Source organism: Pithys albifrons, chromosome 15, assembly GCF_047495875.1.
Source record: "Pithys albifrons albifrons isolate INPA30051 chromosome 15, PitAlb_v1, whole genome shotgun sequence".
Lineage (NCBI taxonomy): Eukaryota > Metazoa > Chordata > Aves > Passeriformes > Thamnophilidae > Pithys > Pithys albifrons.
Genome location: NC_092472.1, coordinates 11,126,075 through 11,149,673, shown reverse-complemented (window position 1 = coordinate 11,149,673; position 23,599 = coordinate 11,126,075). Strand labels below are relative to the sequence as shown.

Here is a 23,599-nt window from a genome sequence, read left to right as displayed (position 1 = left end):
GGGGCGGGCGCGCAGAGGGATTTGAAATCGCGACAGTCGGCGCGGGGCGGCCGCGAGGGGCGCGAGCGGGGCCGGAGCAGCGTGTTCGTGTTCGTGTTCGTGTTCGTGTTCGTGTTCGTGTTCGTGTTCGTGTTCGTGTTCGTGTTCGTGTTCGTGTTCGTGTTCGTGTTCGTGTTCGTGTTCGTGTTCGTGTTCGTGTTCGTGTTCGTGTTCGTGTCCGTGTCCGTGTCCGGAGCTGCCGTGCGGGGTAGGCTGTGGCCGTGCAGGTAGGGCCCGCGTGCTGCTCTCTGTGTGTGCGTTGTGGGGGTCGGTACGTGCAGAGCTGAGGGTGGGTTTGTGTGGTGGTTGGTGTATGTGCTCGGCCTGTGTACTCTCTGGTGGAGGGGTGTAGCGCGGGGGGAGGCTCACGTGGTGGTGCGTAGAGGGATCCTGGGTGGTGTTTGTGTGTGCAGGGCCCGTGCTTGTGGCCCCGAGGGGTGCTTGTGTGTGCAGGGCCCGTGCTTGTGGCCCCGAGGGGTGCTTGTGTGTGCAGGGCCCGTGCTTGTGGCCCCGAGGGGTGCTTGTGTGTGCAGGGCCCGTGCTTGTGGCCCCGAGGGGTGCTTGTGTGTGCAGGGCCCGTGCTTGTGGCCCCGAGGGGTGCTTGTGTGTGCAGGGCCCGTGCTTGTGGCCCCGAGGGGTGCTTGTGTGTGCAGGGGGTGTGTTTGGAGCCTTGGATGGTGGTGGTGGGGGATTGTGCACATTTACCGCAGTGTCCTGTGTGTCTGTTTCTGTGTGTAGGGAGGGTTCCATGCGGCAGTCCATGTTTGTGGGGATTGATATACGTGGTAGTGGGGTGTATCCATCGGGAGCAAAGCTTGCACTGCTGTAATACCACCCTCTCTTGTGCCCCTTTTTCCCCAGGAGCTGTGTGAGACCATGGCACAAGCACTTACCTCCCCCGGGCTGTTCTCTGATGATGAGGCTGCAGCCTCCCCTGTACTCGAGTCCACAGCAACAGGGTTTGGGGCTGACGTGCGCAAGGACTTGCTGTCAGAGTTCTCTGCCATCTCCCCAAACCTGGAGGGATCCCAGGTGAGGTTGGAGCTCTTCTAAGTCGCAGACAGGGCAGTGTTTTCACTTATGGCTGCTGGTCTAAAGCTGATGTGATGCCGAAGGAATGCAGGCTCTTCAGAGGATGCTGGAACCAAATGCTGTGTTGGGGGAAACAGTTACTCTAAGGAGCAGTGGACTGTGAAGGGCATCAGCCAATGCCTCTTACCACTGAGTATCTTGGGGTGGTGCTTGTTCAGCGGATTGGTTTTGGTGTCAGGTCTTTGGGTAGTTGATCTGATCCATTAGATAAACAAACAAACAAATGCTAGTGTGCTTGGAAATACCTAAGAAAGCTTCTGGCATTGCTGGTGATTTTGGAACCAGAGAAGTTCCTAAGTAGTAGTAGGGGTATCCAGCTGTGTTCACTGCTGTGGTTCCTGTTAAGTGTTGTAATGGATGGCTGTGTGTTGCCTCTCTGGCTGCCATGTTTAACCTGGGCTGATTTTTGCAGGCTGTAGCTGAAGACAGTAATGGCAAATTAAAGGTCTACCTGAGAGTTCGACCTCTAAAATCTACAGAATTGGAAAAAGGGGAAGACCAGGTGAGATTCTAGATGAAGCAGGCTCTGAGCTGGCTGTGTGCCTGCTGAGAGATGCTGTTGCCCTTTGCTGTCTGTGCTGTGGCCTGTTGTAAGCCACTGCAATGATGGATTTTATGTGTTCTTTAGGGCTGTGTCTGCATTGAGAGCTCAGAGACCCTTCTTCTAAAAGCTCCTAAGAACTCCTTCACCATGCGGAGCACAGAACGTGGAGTGGGACAAGCAGCGCACAGGTTCTCTTTCAGCCGGGTAGGTAGCTGGGACAAACAATCCACCTGGAAGATTTTTTAGCTTAAACCAGCCTTACAGCTTGAAAAGGTGTCTTACTGATACTCACTGATCTCAAGGCACTGCCTGAACTCTGTGGTCTCATACAGTCACCTCTATGTCACTTTTTCTGTTGTTATTTTCTTAGTTTTTCCCTTTAAGCTGTTTCTGACAGCTTTTTTTGACAGCCAAGTGTCAAACTCTTGTTTTGTTCATGAGGCTGTAAACACACTATGGGCTGGAGTGATACCAAATGTTACTGGATTGAGCAAGTGAACAGCTTGATTTTGTAAGGGGCTCAGCTGGAATTGCTGGTGGGTCTGTTGTTCGGGGCTAGTGGAGGGAGTAAAAGACTATGTAATATCACTTGAGCAACCATCAGCAGTCAAAGGACAGGAAAGGGCTACATGAAGCCATTTTTTGTGCCTTGTTTGCAGATCTTTGGACCAGATGTGGGGCAGAAATTGTTCTTTGATGAGACAATGAAACAGGTGGTAAACGATGTACTGAATGGGCAGAACTGTCTTGTTTATACCTATGGCATCACCAATTCAGGGAAGACTCACACTATTCAGGGTAAGGAAAGCACCAGGTGTTAGAAGCCTGTTGAGGAATTGTCTGCTGCTACATGTGAATCTTCAGCTTGCTGCTGTTCTTGCCTCAGGTACCAACCAAGACAGGGGGATTCTGCCTCGCTCCTTGGCAACCATCTTCAACAGTGTGGGGGACCAGCTGTACCGAGGCATGGACCTGAAACCTTCTCTCTCCAATGAGGTGATCTGGCTGGACAGCAGACAGGTGAAGCAGGAAGAGACCAAGAAGCAGATGCTGCTGCAGGGGAGTCTTTGGGAGGTAAGCCTGGGGCTTCTGGGAGGTTCAATAGCAAGAGGAAAGGAATGGTGTTGTGCAATCTACATGCTCGTGTTCTTGGTTTCCTTCAAGGAGGAGCTGTTAACGCCACTGAAGAGTCACAGTGCTGAATCTCAGCTCCAGGCCACCACCAGTGGCAGTTTAGACAGTGGAGTTGCTGGCCTCTCTTCATCCAGTCAACTCGCCAGCCATTCAGACCTCAGCCAGAGAGAAGGTATGTCTGGAAGCCTGTTGTGTACTACCTGCTTCTTGGTTGCTGGAGGATGGAAGAAAGGAGGGTGATGGCTGTTAGGATGCTGTGTTGTGGGTAAGGGAGAAAAGGTGCTGTGGTCTCACAAATAGTCCCTTTGAAAGCTATGGATGTCAGGGCAAAAGAACTTTGTGCATTTGTTTTGCCAGTGTCAGAAGAATTCACTGCTGCATAATAACCAAGCCATGTGAAATGAAAGTTACTTGATGCTCATTCACTTCATTCAAGGAATGTGGCTATTGAGTAGCTGGTTGCTAGGAAGCAGGGTGCTAGAGTGACATGCTGCACTGAGGCCTTGTGCCCACATTTTCAAACCTAGGAACTACCAGCTGATTAAGTATCCAGAAGCATGAAATGATTGAGATAACAAGGACTAAAACTTTAGTTATGCCAGAAAAAGTTCATGTTTGAAATATCCTATATTTCTGGACTCAAAACCAGGTATATAAAAAGTCCATGCATGGGATAGAGGACACTGTTAAAGGAAACTTCAGGCTGTCTCCCTGGGGACAGGCATTGAAGTAGCTACAAATGGAAGGAGGTATATAGAAGAATTTGATTTTGGGGTGGTTTTTCCTGCTGAAGAAAGGATCTCACTCTACAGCTACAGCTAAACCATTCCAGTTGCACCTGCAGAAAGCTGCAGTTGTGATTTGTTTTCGTTATTTTTTTATTCCTCTTTTTTTTTTTTTCCCCAGAGATGGGCCCTCTCTGGGCTGATTTGGATCGGATTTCACTCACCAGCAAGGGAGATGTGCAGTTCTCCATCTGGGTCTCCTTCTTTGAGATTTACAATGAGTTAATCTATGATTTGTTAGACCCAGCTCTCCCTGGACAGAAAGACAAGCGGCCAACACTGCGACTCTGTGAGGACAAGACTGGCAACCCCTATGTGAAAGGTAGATCTACCTGGAAGGGATCTTTAGTGACCTGCAGTGATGTGCTGGGGAGTGATGTCTGGATTATGGGAATGCCAACTTTGTTAATGTCAAGGAAATGCAATGGTGAAGTTGGGCTGACTTAAATTTTCTGCCAGTCTCCTAAACTGCTATGCCCAATGCATGCTTGCTTTTACAGATCTGAACTGGATCAATGTTCAGGATGCTGATGAGGCCTGGAAGCTCCTAAAACTGGGTCGGAAAAACCAGAGTTTTGCCTGCACCTACATGAACCAGAACTCCAGTCGCAGGTCTGAAGGGGGAGGGGAGTTGTTTAGGCAGAAGTGCAATTCTGAGGGGCTTTTAAATGTTGAATTTTCATTGTTTCTAACTACCTACATGTTTCTTTTTAGTCACAGTATTTTCTCCATTCGGATTCTGCACTTGCAAAGAGTGAGCAGTGAAGTTGTTCCAAAAATTAGCGAGTAAGTTTCACACTCTCTGGGATTTGGGGGTGTTTTCAGTGGATTCAGCTTTTCTGTCTCTTCTGTTGAGGACCTAGTGTATGGGAAATATGGTCTTGTTGAAACTACTTGGAAGGAGTAAATATTCCCAATCTTAAGTCTTGGAAATGACTGGAGTTGAAGGAATAGTGCAAAGTACGACTTGAGGTAGTTCTCGGGCTTGAAGCAGCAGGGCTGATTTGAGTGCTGCTAATGCCTGTTCCTGGGATGTAGTTACCCGGAAATTGGTTATCTCAGTACTTGGGAAATGGCTGTTTTGAGGACTGGCAAAGGATCTTTGAACTTAACACCACAAAGCTCCATATGTATGGTGTTACATTTAGGGTAGGCCCTTCCATCTGGCAACAGCCCAGGCACCCCAAAGGAGGGTTCCCATGCCCTTATGAGGAAGCTGGGCAGGTGATTGCAGGTTGTCTGAATTGTAAACTTGGATAGTGCAGGACAAACCCAGCAGGTTGTGCAAGTATTGCTGTTTCCTTCAGGTTGTCCCTGTGTGACCTGGCGGGGTCTGAGCGCTGCAAGGACCACAAATGCGGGGACCGAATTAAAGAAGCCAACAACATCAACACCTCCCTGTACACACTGGGCCGCTGCATCGCTGCCCTCCGCCAGAACCAGCAGTCCAGGTGAGCATCCAGAACTTCAGAGGGAGGGTGTGGTGGAGCTGTTTTTTCCCAGCTCACTCCTATTTCTCCTGACAGGTTGAAGCAGATGGTGGTTCCATTCCGGGACAGCAAGCTAACCCGTGTGTTCCAGGGATTCTTCACTGGGCGTGGGCGCTCCTGCATGATTGTCAACATCACCCAGTGTGCGTCTGCTTATGATGAGACTTTGCATGTAGCCAAGTTCTCAGCCATTGCCAGCCAGGTGAGTAGCACGCAGCAGGCTCACAGCATAGCCAGGGTACAGCCTGCTTCTGTGGGAATTGGCTGTTTTCCATTACGAGGAGAGGAGGCATACTCACAAGTCTTAGCTATGCTTTTCCAGTGGGTTATTACCTCTGGAGTATTTCCAGATTCTGCTAAACTGAAAGGGCTGACAGGTTGCAGAGAAGGGGTGTGTTTGAAGACTACAGAACTTCCAGGTTTTGCAGATGAATAATGAGGGTATTTTCCCCTTCAGCTTGTTCAGGTGCCTCCCACAAAGCTGGGACTTCCATCCCTGCAATCCATCATCAAAGAGCACAACAGGCGAACCAGCCAGGTGGCAGAGGCAGAGGCAAATGAAGAAGTAGAATTAGAAGATGAAGACACTGAGGATGAGACAGATGTATCAATGTATCAGAAGAAGGTGAGTTGTGGTTTGTCTTACAGGCTTTATGGATAGAGGGGCAAGAACCATGACCATCAGCTTTTGCCTGGGAGGTGAGACTGGAGTGTTGCACTGTGCTAAGAGAGATGACAGAGAACCTCAGAATGATATAGAACCCAGGAAATCAGGAATCTATGACAAAAACATTCCACAGTTGGTCTAAACCTGACATGCATGCTTAATTTGGAAACATTGTCATTGTGGAATAGTGGCAGTAAGAGTGTGGGTGCAGACCTGAAATTTAGAGATCAGAAAACATGCAGGCCAGGTGACTAATTGAGGAAAAGTAATCAAACTTCCTGGATAATCAAAGCAGGTAGCTGGGAAAGCTGAAGGAAAAGATGGAAGTCATACACCTACAGAGACTCGAACTATCATGTCAAGGGAGCAAACCCTGGCAACTTTCATTCCAAGAGACTAAATAATCTTAAATCTAGATCAGTGCAGCCTGCAGACACTTAGCTTGTTCCAGGTTTTAACTTTGTTGTGCAGTGTGGGCAGTGGTGCTGTGTCCTTCTTGCAGGACTTGGTGCGTGCACTGGAAGCTGCAAGAGAACTGCTGGTGCAGGAGCGGCTGAAGAAGCTGCAGCTCGAGATGCAACTGCGTGAGGAGATCTGCAATGAGATGCTGGAGCACATGCAACAGAAGGAGCAGTGGTGGAGGTACAGCCTGTGCTGGTCTCACTCCTTCTGCTCAGGGTGAGCTGCAGCACTAAGAACTGCCAGACTCTGACATGGAGTTGTTTTTTTTTTTTTTTGTAGCCAACATGTGGATGCTCAGAGGGAGCAGCTGGAGGAACTGTGTGAGGAAAAGCTGACTATCCTGAAGGAGTTACTGACTGACCATTACCAGGAGAAGATCCAGGTTTGTTCAGGGCAATGAAATAACATCAGGAAAATGGCAGTGGTTTGGGATGGGACTCAGCGTACTTAAGTCCAGGATAATGTTTATACAAACTGAAAGATTTTGCTTTCTGAGGTATTTTTTGTGATAGGTCTTCTCCTTTACATAGCTCACTGTGCTTCCCAGTTTTCAACCCTCAGTCTGTGAAGTTGATGTGCAACCATCCTGACTCCTCCATGTGTTCAATATGATTCTCTCCCCTCCTTACTCTTTTCACTGGTGGCTTGCTTTGCACTCTCCAGATTCACACAAGTTGTATGAGTTTCTCTTCTAGCTCTTAGTTGTGGTGATGGGTATGGGTCTGTCTATGTTTTTCATACTATGGCATTTGAGTGGCTTCTGGGACTTGTTGCAGACTTCTCTGAAGATGCCAATCCTAACCAAAAAAATCCTTTTCTTTAGAGGGTGTAGAGAAGTGGCTTAGGCTTCCAGGAAATAAGTTTACTGTATTCATTTAAAGGCTGGGTCCAATGTGTGAACTGTGGGATTGAGAAGGTCTCCAGGAAGAAAGACAGAAAGTTTCAGAAAAGATGGGGTAAGAAAATCTTGTTGAATATTTGAAACCTCTTCCTTTCAAAGGAGCGTGATGAGGAGATTTCAGAGCTCCAAGCTGCTCTGCAGGAGAAGAAACAAGCATTGGAAACCCTGAATACTAAGGAAAAGGACCTGGAGCAAGGCTTACGTCGATCCAAGCGAGTGGCTACCTCGTGTAGTCTGCAGAGGGAGCTGGCAGATACCAAAGCCAGACTGGAGGAATGTCAGAAAGAGTTACGTACCACGAATGCAGGTATGGCAGCAATGCTGCACTGGTTCTGAACTGTGCCTTAGAGATCCTTGCACAGGGTTAGAGACTTTTTTCAGGGTATTTTGGATTCAGACACCCCAAAACCATTATTGTGAGTTGTAGATTAAAAATAATGTGCTGGATGGGCAGTATTTCACTTTATTTTCACATGAAAATGGACTTTAAGGTAGGATAATCTCCCTAGAACTTCTTAAGTCCCTTCATGTAACTGAAAAGGACAAGCCTGGAATGTTTGTGCATGTCTGCACAAACTCAAAGCTCTTCTTGGCTTGCCTGTGGCAGCTTGTCTCAAGGTAAGTCCTGAACTTTGGGAATGCTGAAAGCTGATGAATGTCCTGTTGCTCATTACTTTTTGTCTCTTCGTAGAATTGCACAAGTACCAGAAATTACTGGAGCCACCTCCCTCTGCCAGACCCATTACTATGGATGTAGACAGGAAGCTGGAGGATGGACAGAAGGTAACTCCAACTTTGTTACAGAAATGAACACTTACAGGGCAGGGTGGTTACCAGTATAAACACTGCTTGGGGCTGCTGTTTCCAGGTTCTTAAAAAAGTGGTTGAAGCTGAAAGTGGCTTGTTGAACTTACTGAAAATGTTGATGGTTGTGGTATCTGTGATCCCAATGCATCTCACTCATATGGGATCCTCCCTCAGTGCTGTATGTCTGAATTACCTTGGAGTGTCAAACCCAGCTGTTTTGAATCTCTCCCCTGCAGAATGTCAGACTGCTGCGTTCAGAGTTAGAAAAAATTGGGGAGCATCTCCAGTCTGCAGAGCGGGCGTGCTGCCACAGTACAGGAGCAGGGAAACTTCGAGAAGCCCTCCACACATGTGATGACATTCTGGCCAGACAGGTAATGTGTCTGTTCTGTTGGGGGCTGCACAGGGTAGGGGTTGGTCTTCGTGCTTTGGCGTAATCAGAGTAACCTCAGTTCTACGCTGCAAATAAAAGCTACTTATTTCCTAGTGCATGCTATTACATAAAGGGAACTATATTGCCAGTTTTTCAATCAAAGGAGATGGAAATCGTTCCTGTTCAATTAACTGTCAGCAGGCACTAAAAGTACAAGAATTCAGAGTTCTCATTTTCTCATCCACTTGATCACAGTTGCTATGGCAGGATATTTGCAGCAGGGTGGAGCCAGCTTTGTCCTAACCTTATTGTTCCTATTTTTATTGAACTGCTACACTGTTGACAGTTAGAAGCTTTAAGCATGGCCTTACTTAGCAGAACAGTTAGTGAATTTTGGCCAAAGGCAGTTTATCATCCTGAGTTCACAGTAACCAGGGAGTTAGACAACTCGTAATACCTGAAGGGAGCCTACAAGACAGATGGAGAGGGACATTTTACAAGAGCAGGGAGCGACAACAAGGGGGAATGGCTTCAAACTGAAAGAGATCAGGTTTCAATCAGCTTTAGGAAAAAATTCTTCCCTGTGAGGATGCTGAGGCACTGAAACAGGTTGCCTAGAGAAGTTGTAGATGCTCCATCCCTAGAAGTGTTTAAGGCCAGGTTGGATGGGGTTTGGAGCAACCTGGTCCAATAAAAAGTGTCCCTGTCCACAGCAGGGGATTGGAGGGTTGGAACAGGCTGATCTTTAAAGTCTTTTGCAACCCAGATGTATTTTTTTAATATAAATACATATATTGTTTTCCCTTCATCAGGACCAAACGCTGGCAGAACTGCAGAACAACATGATGCTGGTGAAGCTGGACCTGCGGAAGAAGGCGGCCTGCATTGCCGAGCAGTACCAGAGGCTCCAGGCCCCTCCAACGTCCAGCAAGAAACGCTTGGGTGCCAATAGGGAAAACCTACAACCTAACCAGCCTCCTGGCAAAAAGCCCTTCCTGCGCAACCTCCTGCCACGTTCAGCCACCCGTCCTGTTGCTACCACGGGGTGGCAACCTCGTTCAGTTGCTCTATGACTTTTCAAAAAGAGATGCCTGCCCCACTATTACTGGAACAGGTGGCAAATCCAATATAATGGCATCTGGTTTCATTGTGCGCTTGTTTATTGTTATTGTAGCTGCTTGAGAGCTTATGTAAACATTTCTGGATATGTATAGTTAAAGTTTTAATCAATAACAAAGTGGACAAAGTGACCTCCTGTAATTTAAACACTACACTGAGGAAAGTCTTTAACTATAAAATAATGCGGATGATCAAATTTGTTTAACAAAATGACAAGTTAAAGGTGAGTTGTCCTCTTCAACTATGCTGTCACAAAATTCAAAAATAAGGGCACAAGTTCCTCCTTGAAAGGTATTTTGCCTTCCTTCAATTATAATCCTTTATTAAAGTATACACGTTCTAGGCCAGGGTTGTTCTCTTGGATCTGGGCTTGCAATTCTGGCTCCAAGCGCGATACCGACATAGAACTAAGTGAAAGAAACAGGAAAATGGTTACATAAAACAAGCACTTCAATGTAAAATAAGATGCAGAATTCATCTGATGAAGCTTTCTGAATAGTGAAAGATTTCAGATCTTTTTGTCTTAGAAAGAAAGCAAAACAGACCAGGGGCAAATGAATCCCTGCTCAAAGACAGCCTATGGAGCCAGGAAATGGGGTTGCCACTACCATAAGGGTTGGAATCCACTTGCTCAAGGTTGTTGCTGGCAATAGAAACTTATCTTCCTAAAGGTGTTTTTATTAAATATAATGTATTTTCCTATTTACTTTACTTCCTGATTTTATTCAGTTGGATAAAAGGTTTATTTTTATGAGAGCCAGTTCACAGTAAAGGGAATTAAGCTGCCAGGTCATTTGAACAGCTGCAATTTCCTGAACACAGTTCATGGTCTTCCTCTGAACTGGAGAGCCCTGGTTAATATCAAGAACTGTACCACGTATGCTGGGCTGGTTTGTCAAGTTATCTCCAGGTAGCCTAGTGACACTTGTTTACCACCGCTCTGTCCTAGGCCAAGCAGGGAAACAGATGGTGTCAGACAGCTTTGTTGTACTCAAACAATTCTCTGATGAGAATTGGATATTGTTTTTTGCAAGTCAAGCTACCTTAATTATTCAGTACTTTTTTTAATGGATTCAGCTCCAGCTTGGATTGTTTAAGCTACACCTGGCAGCTTGAGTTTAGACAACCATTATTAATATGAGACTAGTTGAATTTAAGGCCCTGTCCATACTATATACCAAACAGAGCTAAATTAATTTGTAAATAACTCATTCAGGTTTCACAATTATTTCAGATATAGTGAAATTTTTTTCTAAGACAATGTTCAGTACTGAGCTATTTCTGTGCTGATGAAAAAGTCCTTCTGGAGAAATATTAATCAAATTACAAATAAGCACAGGTGCTCCAATGCTGTTCTGTATCACTAGAAGAGTTTCCAGTTGAAAATAAAGTGAACTGTATTTAACGCATCCATAACCTTTCTGGACACGAATATTGTATAGACCTCATCTTGAGCTGCTAGGCGTTTGTAAACAACTATTTTATATTACTGATAAGTAACATAGTTATTTCTTTTCTGTATATTCTCTTGTTTATCACCTTTATTATATGGGCATTAAAACTGTGTGCTTGAACAGTCACTGACCACTTGTTTCTGTCTGTGCATGGATCTGGAGTGTAACAATAAAGAGAATAATAACAGCAATACATACATACCTTTTCTGAGGAAACAGTGCACAACACAGAGGAGTTGCAAACACGAGACTAGAGGAGGAGACAAAAAGATTACAATATTTAAGGTGCTAAAAGAGAATCACGCTTATGCGTGATTTTAGGTAAAAAGCTTTGGCTTTGTTTTTTTGTAGCACAATGAGGTAACATTCCACAAAGTACTATGTAACCTTTATCTATCCCTGCACTGTATGTTATGAAACAATCTACCACATAGGACTAAATGCTATCAATACCATGCTCCCAAATGTGTCTAAAATTATCAATTGATGTCCATACAGTGTTTTACATTAGTGTGCAGGACAACAGAAAATGCTAGACATAGGAAATTAAAATGTTTAAAGAATTCATCAAGTTACAGGATTAGATTCCACTGACTTTATGTAGACAGCAGCCAAAGCATCTTCTTTAAATCTTTAATCAAGCTGCCACATGCCTTTTTTTGCCACTCCTTTTCCCCTCTGCTTTTCTTGACAGCTTCTTCCTTGCTAAAGGCTTTTTTGTTTTTAACATGGTATCAGTTACAGAGGTGGAAATGAAGTAACTCCTGCAGCCTCTCTCAACATTTCATTAAACGAAGTGCAAATATTGCTAGTTTGTCAAAAAGCCTACAAGTATCTCCTAATACAGCAGCCCCAACCCAAAGAAATCACTTACCAGATTCCAACTAATCCAACTTGAATGGGAGCACTCAGCCAAGGATATCTCTGTTGAAAATAAACCGCACACAGTGAGTATGGTGTCTTTTCTTCTCCCTTCCCCCTTTCTGGAATTCATGTTTTCTAAGAGACAGATTGTACCTAAAGACTCTTGAACACGAAGGCACAACCATGACCTGTGTGCTCCAGTTTGAGAGCCAAATCCCTTTGAAAAGTAGTAAGGAAATTCCCAGTGGAATAAATGTACACTCTGATCCTGAGTATGGGCCCCTTAGAAACTCCAGTAGGGGTGATTCTGAGCCCACAGGCCTTCTCTTTGAGTCACACAAGCCCACAGTAGCAACACAGCTGAAATTTGGAGCAGTGATGCCACACCTCTGAAGGGTTCAGTGAATTTTTCCTCGGCATCCCAAGGAAGATCTTGGTCTGGCTACAGCTCCTTCTCTTTGGTGACATCAAATGGTTTTAGTGTGCAACTGGAGCCACCAGCCATAAATAAGAGAGATGTCAAAGAAAAATTTTAAGTGCTTCTCAGTCCTTTCTCCTGTGTAGGAACTTGTCCCTGTAACAACACTCCAGTTCTGCAAGAGTTCACCTTTTGTTGATGGAAAAAAGTGTTGAAGGACTGGGGGAACAAGGCTGAAAACCCAACACATAACATAAGGATGTATTTTTAGCATATTTGTCATTACCATAACTTTTGCAGAACTTGCATATATGCCAAGAAATAGAGGTTTTTGGCAGGTTTTAAATTATTTAAGAATCTGCTCCCCCCCCAAGTTAGAATTCTAGCTGAAATTCATTGCTAATGAAGTAAAGCCAGACCAGTTCAATGCACACTGCTACACTTGCTGCCTGTTGCTACACTAAAAGCAGTGCCTCAAAGCAGAACATACACAGCTACTCTGAAAACACAAAGGGGATTTTAAAACAAAACAGCTCATGAGCTAAAAATCACATGATAAAGCTGATGATGTTTTCAACAAATATGTTTGTTTCTGCAAGAAACAGAAGTTAGAGGGGAAACTGGTGAACAAAAGCTGGGCACTAGTTGAAAGTAGAAATTGCAAAGGGAGATGTAGAAAGTTCAAAGTGACGAATCTGCAGGCTGAGGAAGGTCACAGCAGCATAGAAGGCATGGAAAACAAGCCTGTGTGGAGTAAACGTTCTCCAGAGCCTGAGGGAGAAGAAATTATGTAGAAGACTGCTTCTCTTTTCTTTTTATTATTTTTTTTTCTGAAGTCAGTCTGTAATCCAGAAATGAGCGCAGAAGAACCGTGCAATTCCGCAATAACCTGCAACAACACATAACAAATGGGAACAGGCAGGGACAGTAAGAAGGGTAAAGAGTGAAAGTGGCAAAGCTCTGCTGTCCTGGCATGCCCTAAACACCTTCATTTGACTTTCAGCTGAGAGAAATTCACTCCAAATGCTTTACATTTTATACCTTGGGAGAGTACATGACAAGAGATGTGAACACAAAATCTCTACTGCAAAGGACATCAGTCTCGAGAAAGGAGAGGGATGCTACATATTGCAGTGGGAGTGAGGGACTCAAAATACAAAACAGAAAAGCCCCAAATATCATTTTATAACTGAAAAGGCTGTTGGAAGGTGTCATGAGAGGAATAGATGGCTTCATGCCCTTGTCAGAGTTGGTCATTGATCTGAGAGGTGTTACGTAGTACAGGCTCCATAAACAGCATCTAGTTCATGTGCTGGAACATTTTTTGCCAACTTGATCTGAGTTATGCCCTTTCTTTTTCCAGAATGTTACCAGGGTGCACTAATCAGGAAAGATGGTGAGGAAAAACGCTTAACAGTGGGAGGTCAATACTAAGAACTGGAGTTACCCAGGAAACAATGCAATAAAACAAAACTCAAATGCAGGCTGCACACCCTTACAAAGAGATAAAATGGAGAAGTACATGACACACAGCAGAAGAATTGACTGTGTTAGAGAACTATCCTCTAACTCCGGAAGAAGGCAGTTTCCAATTAATTAGGATTTCATTTCCAGATGTCTTTATGACATTTTAGTGGTTAGTGCAAACAGAGAAAATGGAGAAATGGTAATTAAGCAAACAAAAGCCTTAAGGAGAATAATTTTTTTCTAACTGCTTCCTTTCATTGTTGGATCTAAAAATCTGCCAGCTTTCCCAGGACAGCTATGCCTGTTTTCTGAAAAGTAAATAAATGAAATGACAGTGAAATTAGGAATATATGGAAGACTGCAGGGCATAAGACATTCATGAACAATGCTTGAAAAAGAGAAGCAATCTGTTTCGGTTTTGTAGCAGTTTGAATACAGATTTCAGTTGCAGTGTGAGAGACCCCAAAGAACTTGTTTTAAGGATATATGAGGAAATTTCTGGAATAACTTGGATGTTAATATAGTATGCAGAACAGGAGAGAAACTGAAACTTTAGTGTTGATTGGAGTTTTAATAAGTTTCTATGGAAAAAACCCAAGTTCTTTCTGTAGGAGAAAAGTTACTTGTAAGTAAAAGCTATAAATGCTGTGTCTCAGAGTAAGGTTGTTTATGGATCCCCCTGCTGCAGCAGCTAAAATAACTTGGTTCAGCCCAGAGCTAGTCAGGTGTATGTCAGTAGGAATAATGAAAACAGATATCATACAGCCTGATCAATTACTACAACAGTGCACAATCACATGAAAGGGCCCCAAGGCTGCTGCTGTAACCTACAGCAAAATCAGGGTACATATAAAACTACTTTTTCAAGTCAGAAATAATCAGATCCTTTTTAAAGTAGTAAGTATGTGCTTATGTTCTGAAACAATTCTTGAATCATTTTCTAGCAATATAATTTAGGAATGTTGTTAATTCACACTGATGTCTTAGTGCAAAACACTGTGGGAATGTGGGGGAAGAATAATGCTACATGACCTGCATCTTATTTCCGATACCAGAGGATGACAGGCTGCTATTACAGACCAGCAATCCGGAAACATTTCCTTCTCTCTGTCTTACTGCAGACCATTGCTCTATTTTTTATCATTTCACAACCACTTTCCTATTTTCTGGCCTTGTGTGTTGCTTAATAGGCTTTGGCAAGCATTTGGGAGTTATTTCCAAGGCTGGTAATGTGCAAAGCAAAAGCCAAGGACAGTGAGTTAGTAAAGCATTGTGGGGATGGTGTTGGAGTGCTGTGAATGGGATGGTGCTTCTGAAACCTCAAGAGGACATGCAGAAGCTGCTTGTTAAAAATGCAGCTCATTCCTTAATGGTTTAATACTAATGTCTACTGAGTGTTACCACTGACTACCTGCAGAGCAGTGTTTCACCTCAACTCACAGTCTCTGAGGCTGAGGGAGAGGAACAGGTGAGCATAAACGGTCATGATGGTACCAAAGACCACTGAGTAGTCACTGAAGAAATCGCTCATTTTTGTTGATCTGAAAAATTCACAACACCCTTACATTGATTATACCACACAAAACCAACAGATACTTGTCTCCAAACCCTGAGGATTGCTGCAACTTTTTCACAAATGTCATGTGTTTGACAGCTAAATTGTCAAACAAATTAGAAGCATTTGCGACATTTCTCCCATGTCAAATACATATAATTTTTGCTCTAAATTCATTATTTTAAATTTTTTTTTAAAGGGTAAATTTTTCAGGTAATACATTCTCAAGAACACCCTAGCATCACAATTGTAGTGTGTTTGGATGTCCTTCAGGCTTTTTATAGGAAATACAAGCAGCACACACTGACTTTTACCCTAAAACTCAAATGCCCCATTCCTGTTTTTACAGTCTGAGCAATAGTGTTTTCTGTTAAGAAGGTGGGAGGGAAGTAAAGCACTTCGGGACAAAAAGATTTTAAAATTGAAAGACAATCATAGAATGGTCTGTGTTGGAAGGGACTTTAAAGATCATCTAATTCCACTCCTGCCATGGGCAGGAACACCTTCCACTGTACCAGGTCACTCCAAGCCCTGTCCAACCTTGGCCTTGGACACTTCCATAGATGGGGCAGCCACAGCCTCTCTGAGCAAACTGTTCCTTTTTTATATCTACAGAAGCACTTTCAAATGGTATGTCTAACTGGGTCATCTGTCTGCATAGGTAAAAGGAAGGGTAGAAATAGTAAGAGAGATAATTTAAATATTTTAGAAAGCTTTATCTCAGATAAACAAACCAGGCAACTTTCCCTGCTTGTTCTCCCAGTCCCCAGAAAAAACACTTTTTCAAGGGAGAGTCTAAAGACTCTTTTCTTCCTGATTTTTAAAAACAGGAAGGAGACAGGTTCTCTTAGGCTTGTTGGGTGTATTTCACAGGCAGAGATTTTGCCTGGAGCTACACAGTAATTAAATCAGCGATATCAGCTGGTGAAGATGAAACTCCCTTTACCAGTAAAGAATTAAAGCTCATCTGAATATTATTTATCTTGGGTTAGACAACCCTGTGAGAAATTTCATTATTTTTCTTTACCCTCTCATGCACACAGAGTGCATAATGTTGATGCAGGTTATGGATTTACCAACACCAGGTGTTTGGCTTCACACTACAGTAGCATAAAGAGAATATAGGAAATAAGTAATCTTTGACGAAGAATGGCCATTCTATGTCTATGCTGCACTTTACATCCAGTAAATGTTAAAGGGTCATTTTCAAAAAAGATTTTTGCCATAATTTTTGTTTCCAACCTCAGACTGCTAAGCAAAGCCTCCTTACTGCTCTCTTGAAAAAAACAGCGCTATGAAAATGTCAATTTTTTTCCATAAACTGTATGCCAAGACTGAGTACCAGGAAGGCTGATTTCATAGGAGGAACTGTGCATTTTAAGAACAATTATGACAATAACAACAAAAAAGTTCCTATTTTCTGAATGTTATTTTACACTGTGATAAAAAGAATGAAGTTATCTCTGAGAAAGGCAGAAAGCAAGCAACAGCTGTAAAGCAAGTTTTACAGGGATGTTCTCCCACAGTGTTTGGGAGGCAAATGTGAAGGCTCAGGAAGTATTTTATATGCATTAAAATATTAACTTAACATATGAAATACATATAGATAGATTATCTAAGACTAACCTTTAGAAAGGCTTTTTTTTCCAATGTATTCATTATGAAGGGAGGAATTGCTGCAAATAAGATAAAAAAGGCATTAACCTTGAGAAAAAAGGCACTTTGTTTCCATTTTCTGTTTAGCTGAACTAATACCATAATACAATTTTCACAGCCTTTTGTCATTCATTGAATTTTCATTTCACATTGCCAATTCAAGATATAGAACTGGTATTTACAGAATTAATTTCTCCCAATAAGCAGAACTTGTATTTTCACAAGTAACTACACCTGAACTCAGTAACTCAGCACTAGGCAGAGCACACACACCAACTCCAAGCAAGTGGAATTTGCTACCATTCCTCTGCTGTCCGTACTTTTGCTGAAAAGCATCCCAGGAGCTTTTCTGCTGCACTTCAGTGTAACACACTGTGGATGTTTTCACAGTGAGAAATGTGCATTTCTCTGGGGAACTTCTTACCAGAAAGGCAAACATTGCCTGGGGAACTGTGAGGTAATTTGGTCTCTGAAAAATCACTTAGGACTGAAGCTCTCTCTCACATTAAGAACTGATAGTCAGGACTGCAGTTATTCTTACCCATTCCAGGAGCAGCCATAAGAATCCTTGAGATAACCACCTGGGTGATTGCCTGCTGAGCTGCTTTTGTTGATTCACCCAGTCTGTTCCCATTCTCATCTGTGACGGGGATTCCAAACTTGATTTCTCTGTTTAATAGGAGTAAAAATAAAGTGGTGATTGAGGCGAAATTATTCATTTATTTTGTCACCTTCTATATCTTAAAATTGTCAATGATAAGATTGATGTGTTTTATTTTATTCTATTTTCTATGTTAGCCTGTTTGTAACAATCAGCAGCACAAAAAAAATTCAAAAGGTAGAAAAAGATCAGGGGAAAAATATGCTGGAAAGTTATCAGCTGAATATTTGGAACAGGAACCTGCTGCTTGAGCCTGGTCACATTTTCAAGGAAGGGAGAAAGGAGATGTGTTTTACTCCGTAGTGCACAGAAAGGAGAGGTTCCTTCAAAGACCACTTCAGAAAAGTGGAATTTTGTGGATTGCCTGGATGTACTCTGTCCTTTCTGACAGAGAGTTCATGGAATATAGGAGGGTTAGTTTCACTGAGCTGAAACAGAAGTCTGTATGAAAATTCCCCTTTGGCATTCTAGTCTGAGTTTTCATTTCAACCACTAAGAATATATTTGCAAGTATAAAAAGATGCACAAACAAAACTATGTTTCTGTAGCTGCTTTATTCTCTGTTAGGTCTTTTGCTCAACTGCAGGGTTAAGTGTTAAACTCACACAGTGGGAGAAGCAGAAAAAACTGCAGATATCCTGACTTTATTCTTTTCCTCCTATTTTATAAAAGATAAAATATCACGGATCAAATTTCATTGTAAATACAAAATTTAAACATTCCCTTTTTTTCCCATAATTTTGTGTTTATAAGAGGATGCTTTTAATTTGTTTTTCCCTACTACTAATCTTACTCCATGTCAAATCAGAACACATGAAAGTTCATTTCTGACAAACCGTGTAGTTTTGTAATCTCAGGTGATTAAACTTCTATAATTAAGTGCTGCACGTGGGATTTGAAGCACCATTTTGGAATGACTGTGTTCTTCCAAAGTGGAGTCTGTACTCAAGGGTCCATGTGATCAAGTCTTGAAGGACCAGTAATTGGCTTCTGAGATCCAAGACTGAAGAACTCTATGGATATTTAACTGAAGAGAACAAGGATATTCTATTTTATACCTGTCACAAACTATTTGTCAAAACAAGATCCTGAACAATGTTTTCGCAAGATTCTGAAACAAGCTAAAGACATAGAATGTGCCTTATTTACTAACTTGCTGATCTACAACCTCAGTAACATCCTCTCTTCCAGCATGAGTGATCTTCAGTTCTTTTTCCTACCTTTGTCTCATTAGTGGAATATTAATGCAGTTTGCAGAAGCAACAGCAGCAAATGGGACAAAGCGTCCTATAAGAGGTGAGACGCGCTGCAAAACACAGAGGGAAGGGGAAAAAAGGAACAGAAAAAATTTACATAATCATTGTCTTTCCAAAAGGTCATATTCAAAGGCTTCATGAGATAATGATAGACCAGGCTTATTTCCTTCACACTAAACTTGAGTGAAAACTCACTGGTGGGGCAGAGGTAGAACAACAATAAGCAAGTCATAAATGCTTCTCTCGGGAGTGAGCAGTGGCAGGAGAGTGGCAAAACCATTCTGGATTTTGTAGAATCACAGGGAAGTGTAATTACAACTCCAATTAACTTTCAAGTCCTATTAGATACCTTTGAAAAAGAAACTGCAAAACAGGCACCTTATTAAATACAGTTTGCATTAACCAAACATGAGGCTGTTTGAAATACATATATAAAACCATCCACACAGGGAAAAAATAAGGTTGGAATGTAAAGAAAGGAGCTGCCAAATGTCATTACAACTCTGTAGTGGGAGCTGTGGACACGACACAGATACAGCAGAGGAGAAATGAGCTGTAAGCCTCTCACAGAACACCATAGTCTAGTGAGAATGGAAAAAAATATCAGCAATACCTTTGCTAGTGCATTAAGTCCTAAAGCTGTTGCAACAGCACCCGTGGTGGCAGAAACATAGGCTGTTCCCAGCTGGCTGAAACAGAAATTAAAATGTTTGCACATGCACAACAATTACATTTATGTCACTTGTCAAAATAATTACATTTTACAGGTGAAGTTACACCCCTCCCCAGAAGTTAAGAAATAGACCTTTCTGTGCTACTGCAATAAGATGTGGATGGAAGATCTAAATGGGACTCTAAATTAAACAGTTTTATTTCACTTGCAGTAAAAATCATATGCAGGCAACATTGTAATATTGAATCAAGTTTTGCTGGTTGTGCATTGCTGCCTGTTCAGCATTTTCTCATGTGTTTGAATGAACACTTTGAAGGATTAGCTATTTAATTTCCTAATTGCTTAACCTAATAAAATCAGTTTGGATTTCCAAGGTCATGTCTACAATAGTACTTAAAATCAACCATATGAACCCCCATACACGCAGATGCCTCTGCAGCTAACTCTGCTCTAAACCACACTGCACATTCTTCCCAGCTAGGAGGTGTCTGCATATGCTTGAATCCATGGTTTTCTCCTGCCCAGCATTAAGCAAGGCAGCCCAAAACCAGAAAGTCAAGCACTACTTCCAGTTCTCTATTCACAGAATGACAGAATGGTTTAGGCTGGAAGGGACCTTACAGTACACCTTGTTCTACTTCTGTGCCATGGGCAGGGACACCTTCCACTATCCCAGGTTGCTCCAAACCCCATCCAACCTGGCCTTGAACACTTCCAGGGATGGGGCATCCACAACTTCTCTGGGCAAGCTGTTCCACTGCCTCACCATCCTCACAGGGAAGAATTACTTCTGTATATCTAACCGAAATTTCCCCTCCTTCAGTTTGATTTCCCCCTTTCCAGTTTGAGATTTCTTGCTTGCTGCATCTATTTAGTCTCTTTTTTTGCCATCACATAGAAACAAGCACAGACCAGTTTCTTGAAGGAATGCCTTTCTGTAAATAAGCCCCCACTGTGGTGCCTGCCGGGCACTGAGGGGGTGGCACAGTGACACACCTAAAGATCCAAAACATCAGCTTAGAAATATCCTGGTATGACACCAAACTGACGAGGCACTTGCAAATGGTTGACTGAGCCCTACAACGCAGACTCCTATTAAATACTACATTGGTAAGTGCTCATGATCAAGGTGCTCAGGCTTGTCTTTAAAGACAGAAATGAAGTTCTTTACTCTGCCATTCTCAGAATTCTAATTTGTGCATATCCAATTAGTAATTAGTATAGATGGAAAAACTTAACCCTCTCTCACCTCAAGCTTTAATGCCCAACCATGTTCAATCAAGTACATCAGAGAGCAACTTAGAAACTCATCAGAATGATGTGGTTCAGTGTCTGACCTGACAGTGATTGGGGCATCCCCGCTCCTGTTCGTGTAATTTACTACAGCATTGAAGGACTGGTTGATCCACTGCCAGAAAAGCACTGCTGGTGTTGTTCTTGAAAAGAGAAACAATTGTAATTACTATTATTAAAACCACAGCTGAATCAACAGCACAGAAAAATGATGACAAATCAAGAAAAGTCTCTGCCAGCAGTAACCATGCAGACATTCTGTTTATTTGAATGAAGCAACACAGTCAGTGAAACACTGTCTATTATCAAGAGTTCTTCCAGGAGAAGAATTTAAAAGCATTGTAATTGACCAGCAAGGTTTGTTGTACTAACAAAAGCATTATGGCAAACCCCTCCATAAAAACCACCCAGAAAAATAAGAAATGCTGTAATGTCTAGAATGCTTTTCTGGGCCAATTATTCCTCTACGTCTGCTAGTTCTCTTTGGAAGCTCCATAAAGGACTGAGAGGTATATTTTAGGAGCCAAGGTTTATCCCTTCAGTCTTCAAAAAGCTATTATGATGCAATTGTTTTAATAAACCCCTGTGACATTAAAACATTCAGTCACATGCAGAACCAGATTAAAAGACAAAACTTCAAATTGAAAAATTATTTTAATGAAAATATCTACATGTTTAAGCACAGATACAGAACAGAAATTAGTCTGGCTCAACATGGTATGACAAAAAGGTGCCAATTAGTGAGCATAGGTAGGAGGCAGTGAAAAAATATGTCCTGTACAAGTTGCAGTGTCCCCATTTAACAGGCTGATGTGGTCCCTGTTAAACTACAGATATAACCATTTTACAAGGAGAGTATACAATGAGAAAATTATGTGTTTGTGAACTCAGACCACAATCTCTGTCCACAGTGGAGACACCACTGAAGATTCTGCTCCACCAAAATTTCACTTGGGGGAACCAGGCCACTAAAAGTAATAGTTGCTACTGAAAATTATTTTCTGATCATTAAAATAACATTTCATAGGACTCTAAAAGCTTATATTTATTTAAATTACTTAATAACACAGGCAGTCACCACAACAGGAAAGGAGTTTTCATTGGAAGGCTGATATGGAAAGTGAGGGCTAAAGAACCAGCAGCAGTTGTACCAATTATTCTGTAATGGGAAAGCAAAGAAGAGATACTGGAGTGGAGGTGTGTGTCTGTCATGATATTCTGAAATGGGAAGACATGTTATTTCTTAAATTGCAAACAGTGGGAAGATACAGGAGATTTGGGAGTGTATTCTTATCCCCTCTGGTTTCCAGTATCTGAGATGCCTAAGTAACAGTGATAAACCAGCAGGATTTTTTCCATTACTGCTGCTGTTCTTCCTCCTTTCTTTCTATGCATGTGCAAATCTTTTCCTGACTCACCTTTTCTTTTTCCTTTGCTACTGGTGTATAGAGGATGTTAGGCCTGCTCTAAGGTTTAGCTGTGACTCACATTGTCTTAGTGCACGTCCAAGACCCCTCACAGGTATAACAGGGAATTTGCTTCTTCCAGTGGCCAGCAATAACCAGAGCATGTGATGTGCAGTGACACAGAGGATACACTGCATCATCTAAGGACTTCTAAACAATCCTACTTGCAGTGCTGAGGATTTGGTACAAAGGAACCAATACCTTCCGGGGTAATAAATCATCTAGTGGTGAACCTGAGTAATAGTGCAAAAAAAAAGATACAAAGCTGCTCTAAGTGTTCAAAAGAGCTGGGTCTGTCTGGGGTGTGTGTCAAGAGTTCCTACAAACCACTATCACTATTTTCTCTGAGCAGTTCCTGCTGATCAAGCACTATGCAAAAAATATTTCTAACACAGAAGCTGCTAAAAGATCACCCTGGCTTCTGCTGTGGATTTCCCTGGATTCCAGAGTCACCGAGGAGATGTAGGGATCAAAGGGGAGCTGGAGAAACTCGATGACTGAGGGTTTGAAGCATACTGAGTACTCACGTGGCAGACAGAACATCCTGCACGCCAGACCAATAAGGTTAGAAGTTCCCAGGTATGTCCTTCTCTTTGTCCTCCACACAACTCTCCTACATAGATGGGATTTTGGAACATTTCCCAGTTCGAGGAAAATTGGGATGGTGAAGGAGGCTAAGGGCTTATCTCACAACTACTTCTAGAGGGAACTGTTAATCAGTGTGAGGGAATGTGGAGAGAGAAAAGGAAGCAAAAATTTACATTTAAAAATAGTTATTATAAATCTTTTGACAATAACATTGATTCTCACTTATCTAATCTGTAGGCAAATGTTTTATGTGTTACACAGCCATCACTTACCTGTAAAAGGTCATCATACAGCCTGTGATAGTCATGTTCATGGGGACCTGAGCAGACATTCGGCCAATCAAGACCATCTTTTCACCAGTGTCTGGGTGAAAGGCTGAATCATAGATGTATTTTGCTCTCCACAACTCATCTTCTGTCAAGCCAGGTGCTACAATACCTTGCCTTGGGACAAGTTAAAACACAAAATAAGACAACAGCAAAAAGCAGAACTGTTGTAAAATGCAACCTCGTGAGTGGTGCCATCACCACACTGAGAAGTGTGGCAGCAGAGGATTTTGGAATGTTCATTCTAGGTTAATCAAGCCTCACAGTTAGCTTGTAGATCTTCTTTGGCTTTTAAATGGACTCGTGAAACAAAAAGAATCAAAACTCCCAGCAGCAGTCATGTTGGCTTAGTCAATACATTCAGCACCAAATTTCTATTTACTCAAACCTGTAGTAGATTTTAGAGCTAAAATCTCTGGAGTCATTAGTGAGAAACTTTAAAATTCACTTGCTGAGTATTTAACAAACCACTTGTTCCAAACAATGCAACACACAAGAGGAAGTTTTAA

The 23,599-nt window shown here is 42.5% G+C and overlaps 2 protein-coding genes across 5 annotated transcripts in view; one reads left to right on the top strand and one right to left on the bottom strand.

Annotated features, from left to right (window-relative positions):
• Positions 1-178: 178 nt before the first annotated feature.
• Positions 179-10,993, top strand: KIF20A (kinesin family member 20A). The gene is made up of 19 exons (XM_071570353.1): positions 179-266; positions 901-1,071; positions 1,544-1,633; positions 1,760-1,879; positions 2,335-2,473; positions 2,562-2,749; positions 2,840-2,981; positions 3,716-3,916; positions 4,095-4,206; positions 4,309-4,380; positions 4,902-5,045; positions 5,121-5,286; positions 5,542-5,709; positions 6,254-6,393; positions 6,493-6,595; positions 7,214-7,421; positions 7,806-7,897; positions 8,158-8,295; positions 9,107-10,993. Exons 2-19 carry the CDS (start codon positions 916-918, stop codon positions 9,365-9,367), a joined length of 2,640 nt encoding a protein of 879 aa, XP_071426454.1. The 5' UTR covers positions 179-266; positions 901-915; the 3' UTR covers positions 9,368-10,993.
• SFXN1 (sideroflexin 1) overlaps positions 9,698-23,599 on the bottom strand; it is a 42,720-nt gene continuing 28,818 nt past the window's right edge. For all 4 annotated transcript variants that reach the window (XM_071570359.1, XM_071570356.1, XM_071570355.1 and 1 more), the window contains 9 exons: positions 23,037-23,207; positions 20,755-20,853; positions 19,358-19,433; positions 18,709-18,794; positions 17,369-17,496; positions 16,798-16,847; positions 11,742-11,791; positions 11,070-11,117; positions 9,698-9,820 (listed from right to left, as the gene is read on the bottom strand). In XM_071570359.1, the coding sequence (XP_071426460.1) occupies positions 9,724-9,820; positions 11,070-11,117; positions 11,742-11,791; positions 16,798-16,847; positions 17,369-17,496; positions 18,709-18,794; positions 19,358-19,433; positions 20,755-20,853; positions 23,037-23,207 (805 nt within the window). In that variant the 3' untranslated portion in view covers positions 9,698-9,723. The remainder of the gene's footprint in view (positions 9,821-11,069; positions 11,118-11,741; positions 11,792-16,797; positions 16,848-17,368; positions 17,497-18,708; positions 18,795-19,357; positions 19,434-20,754; positions 20,854-23,036; positions 23,208-23,599) is intronic.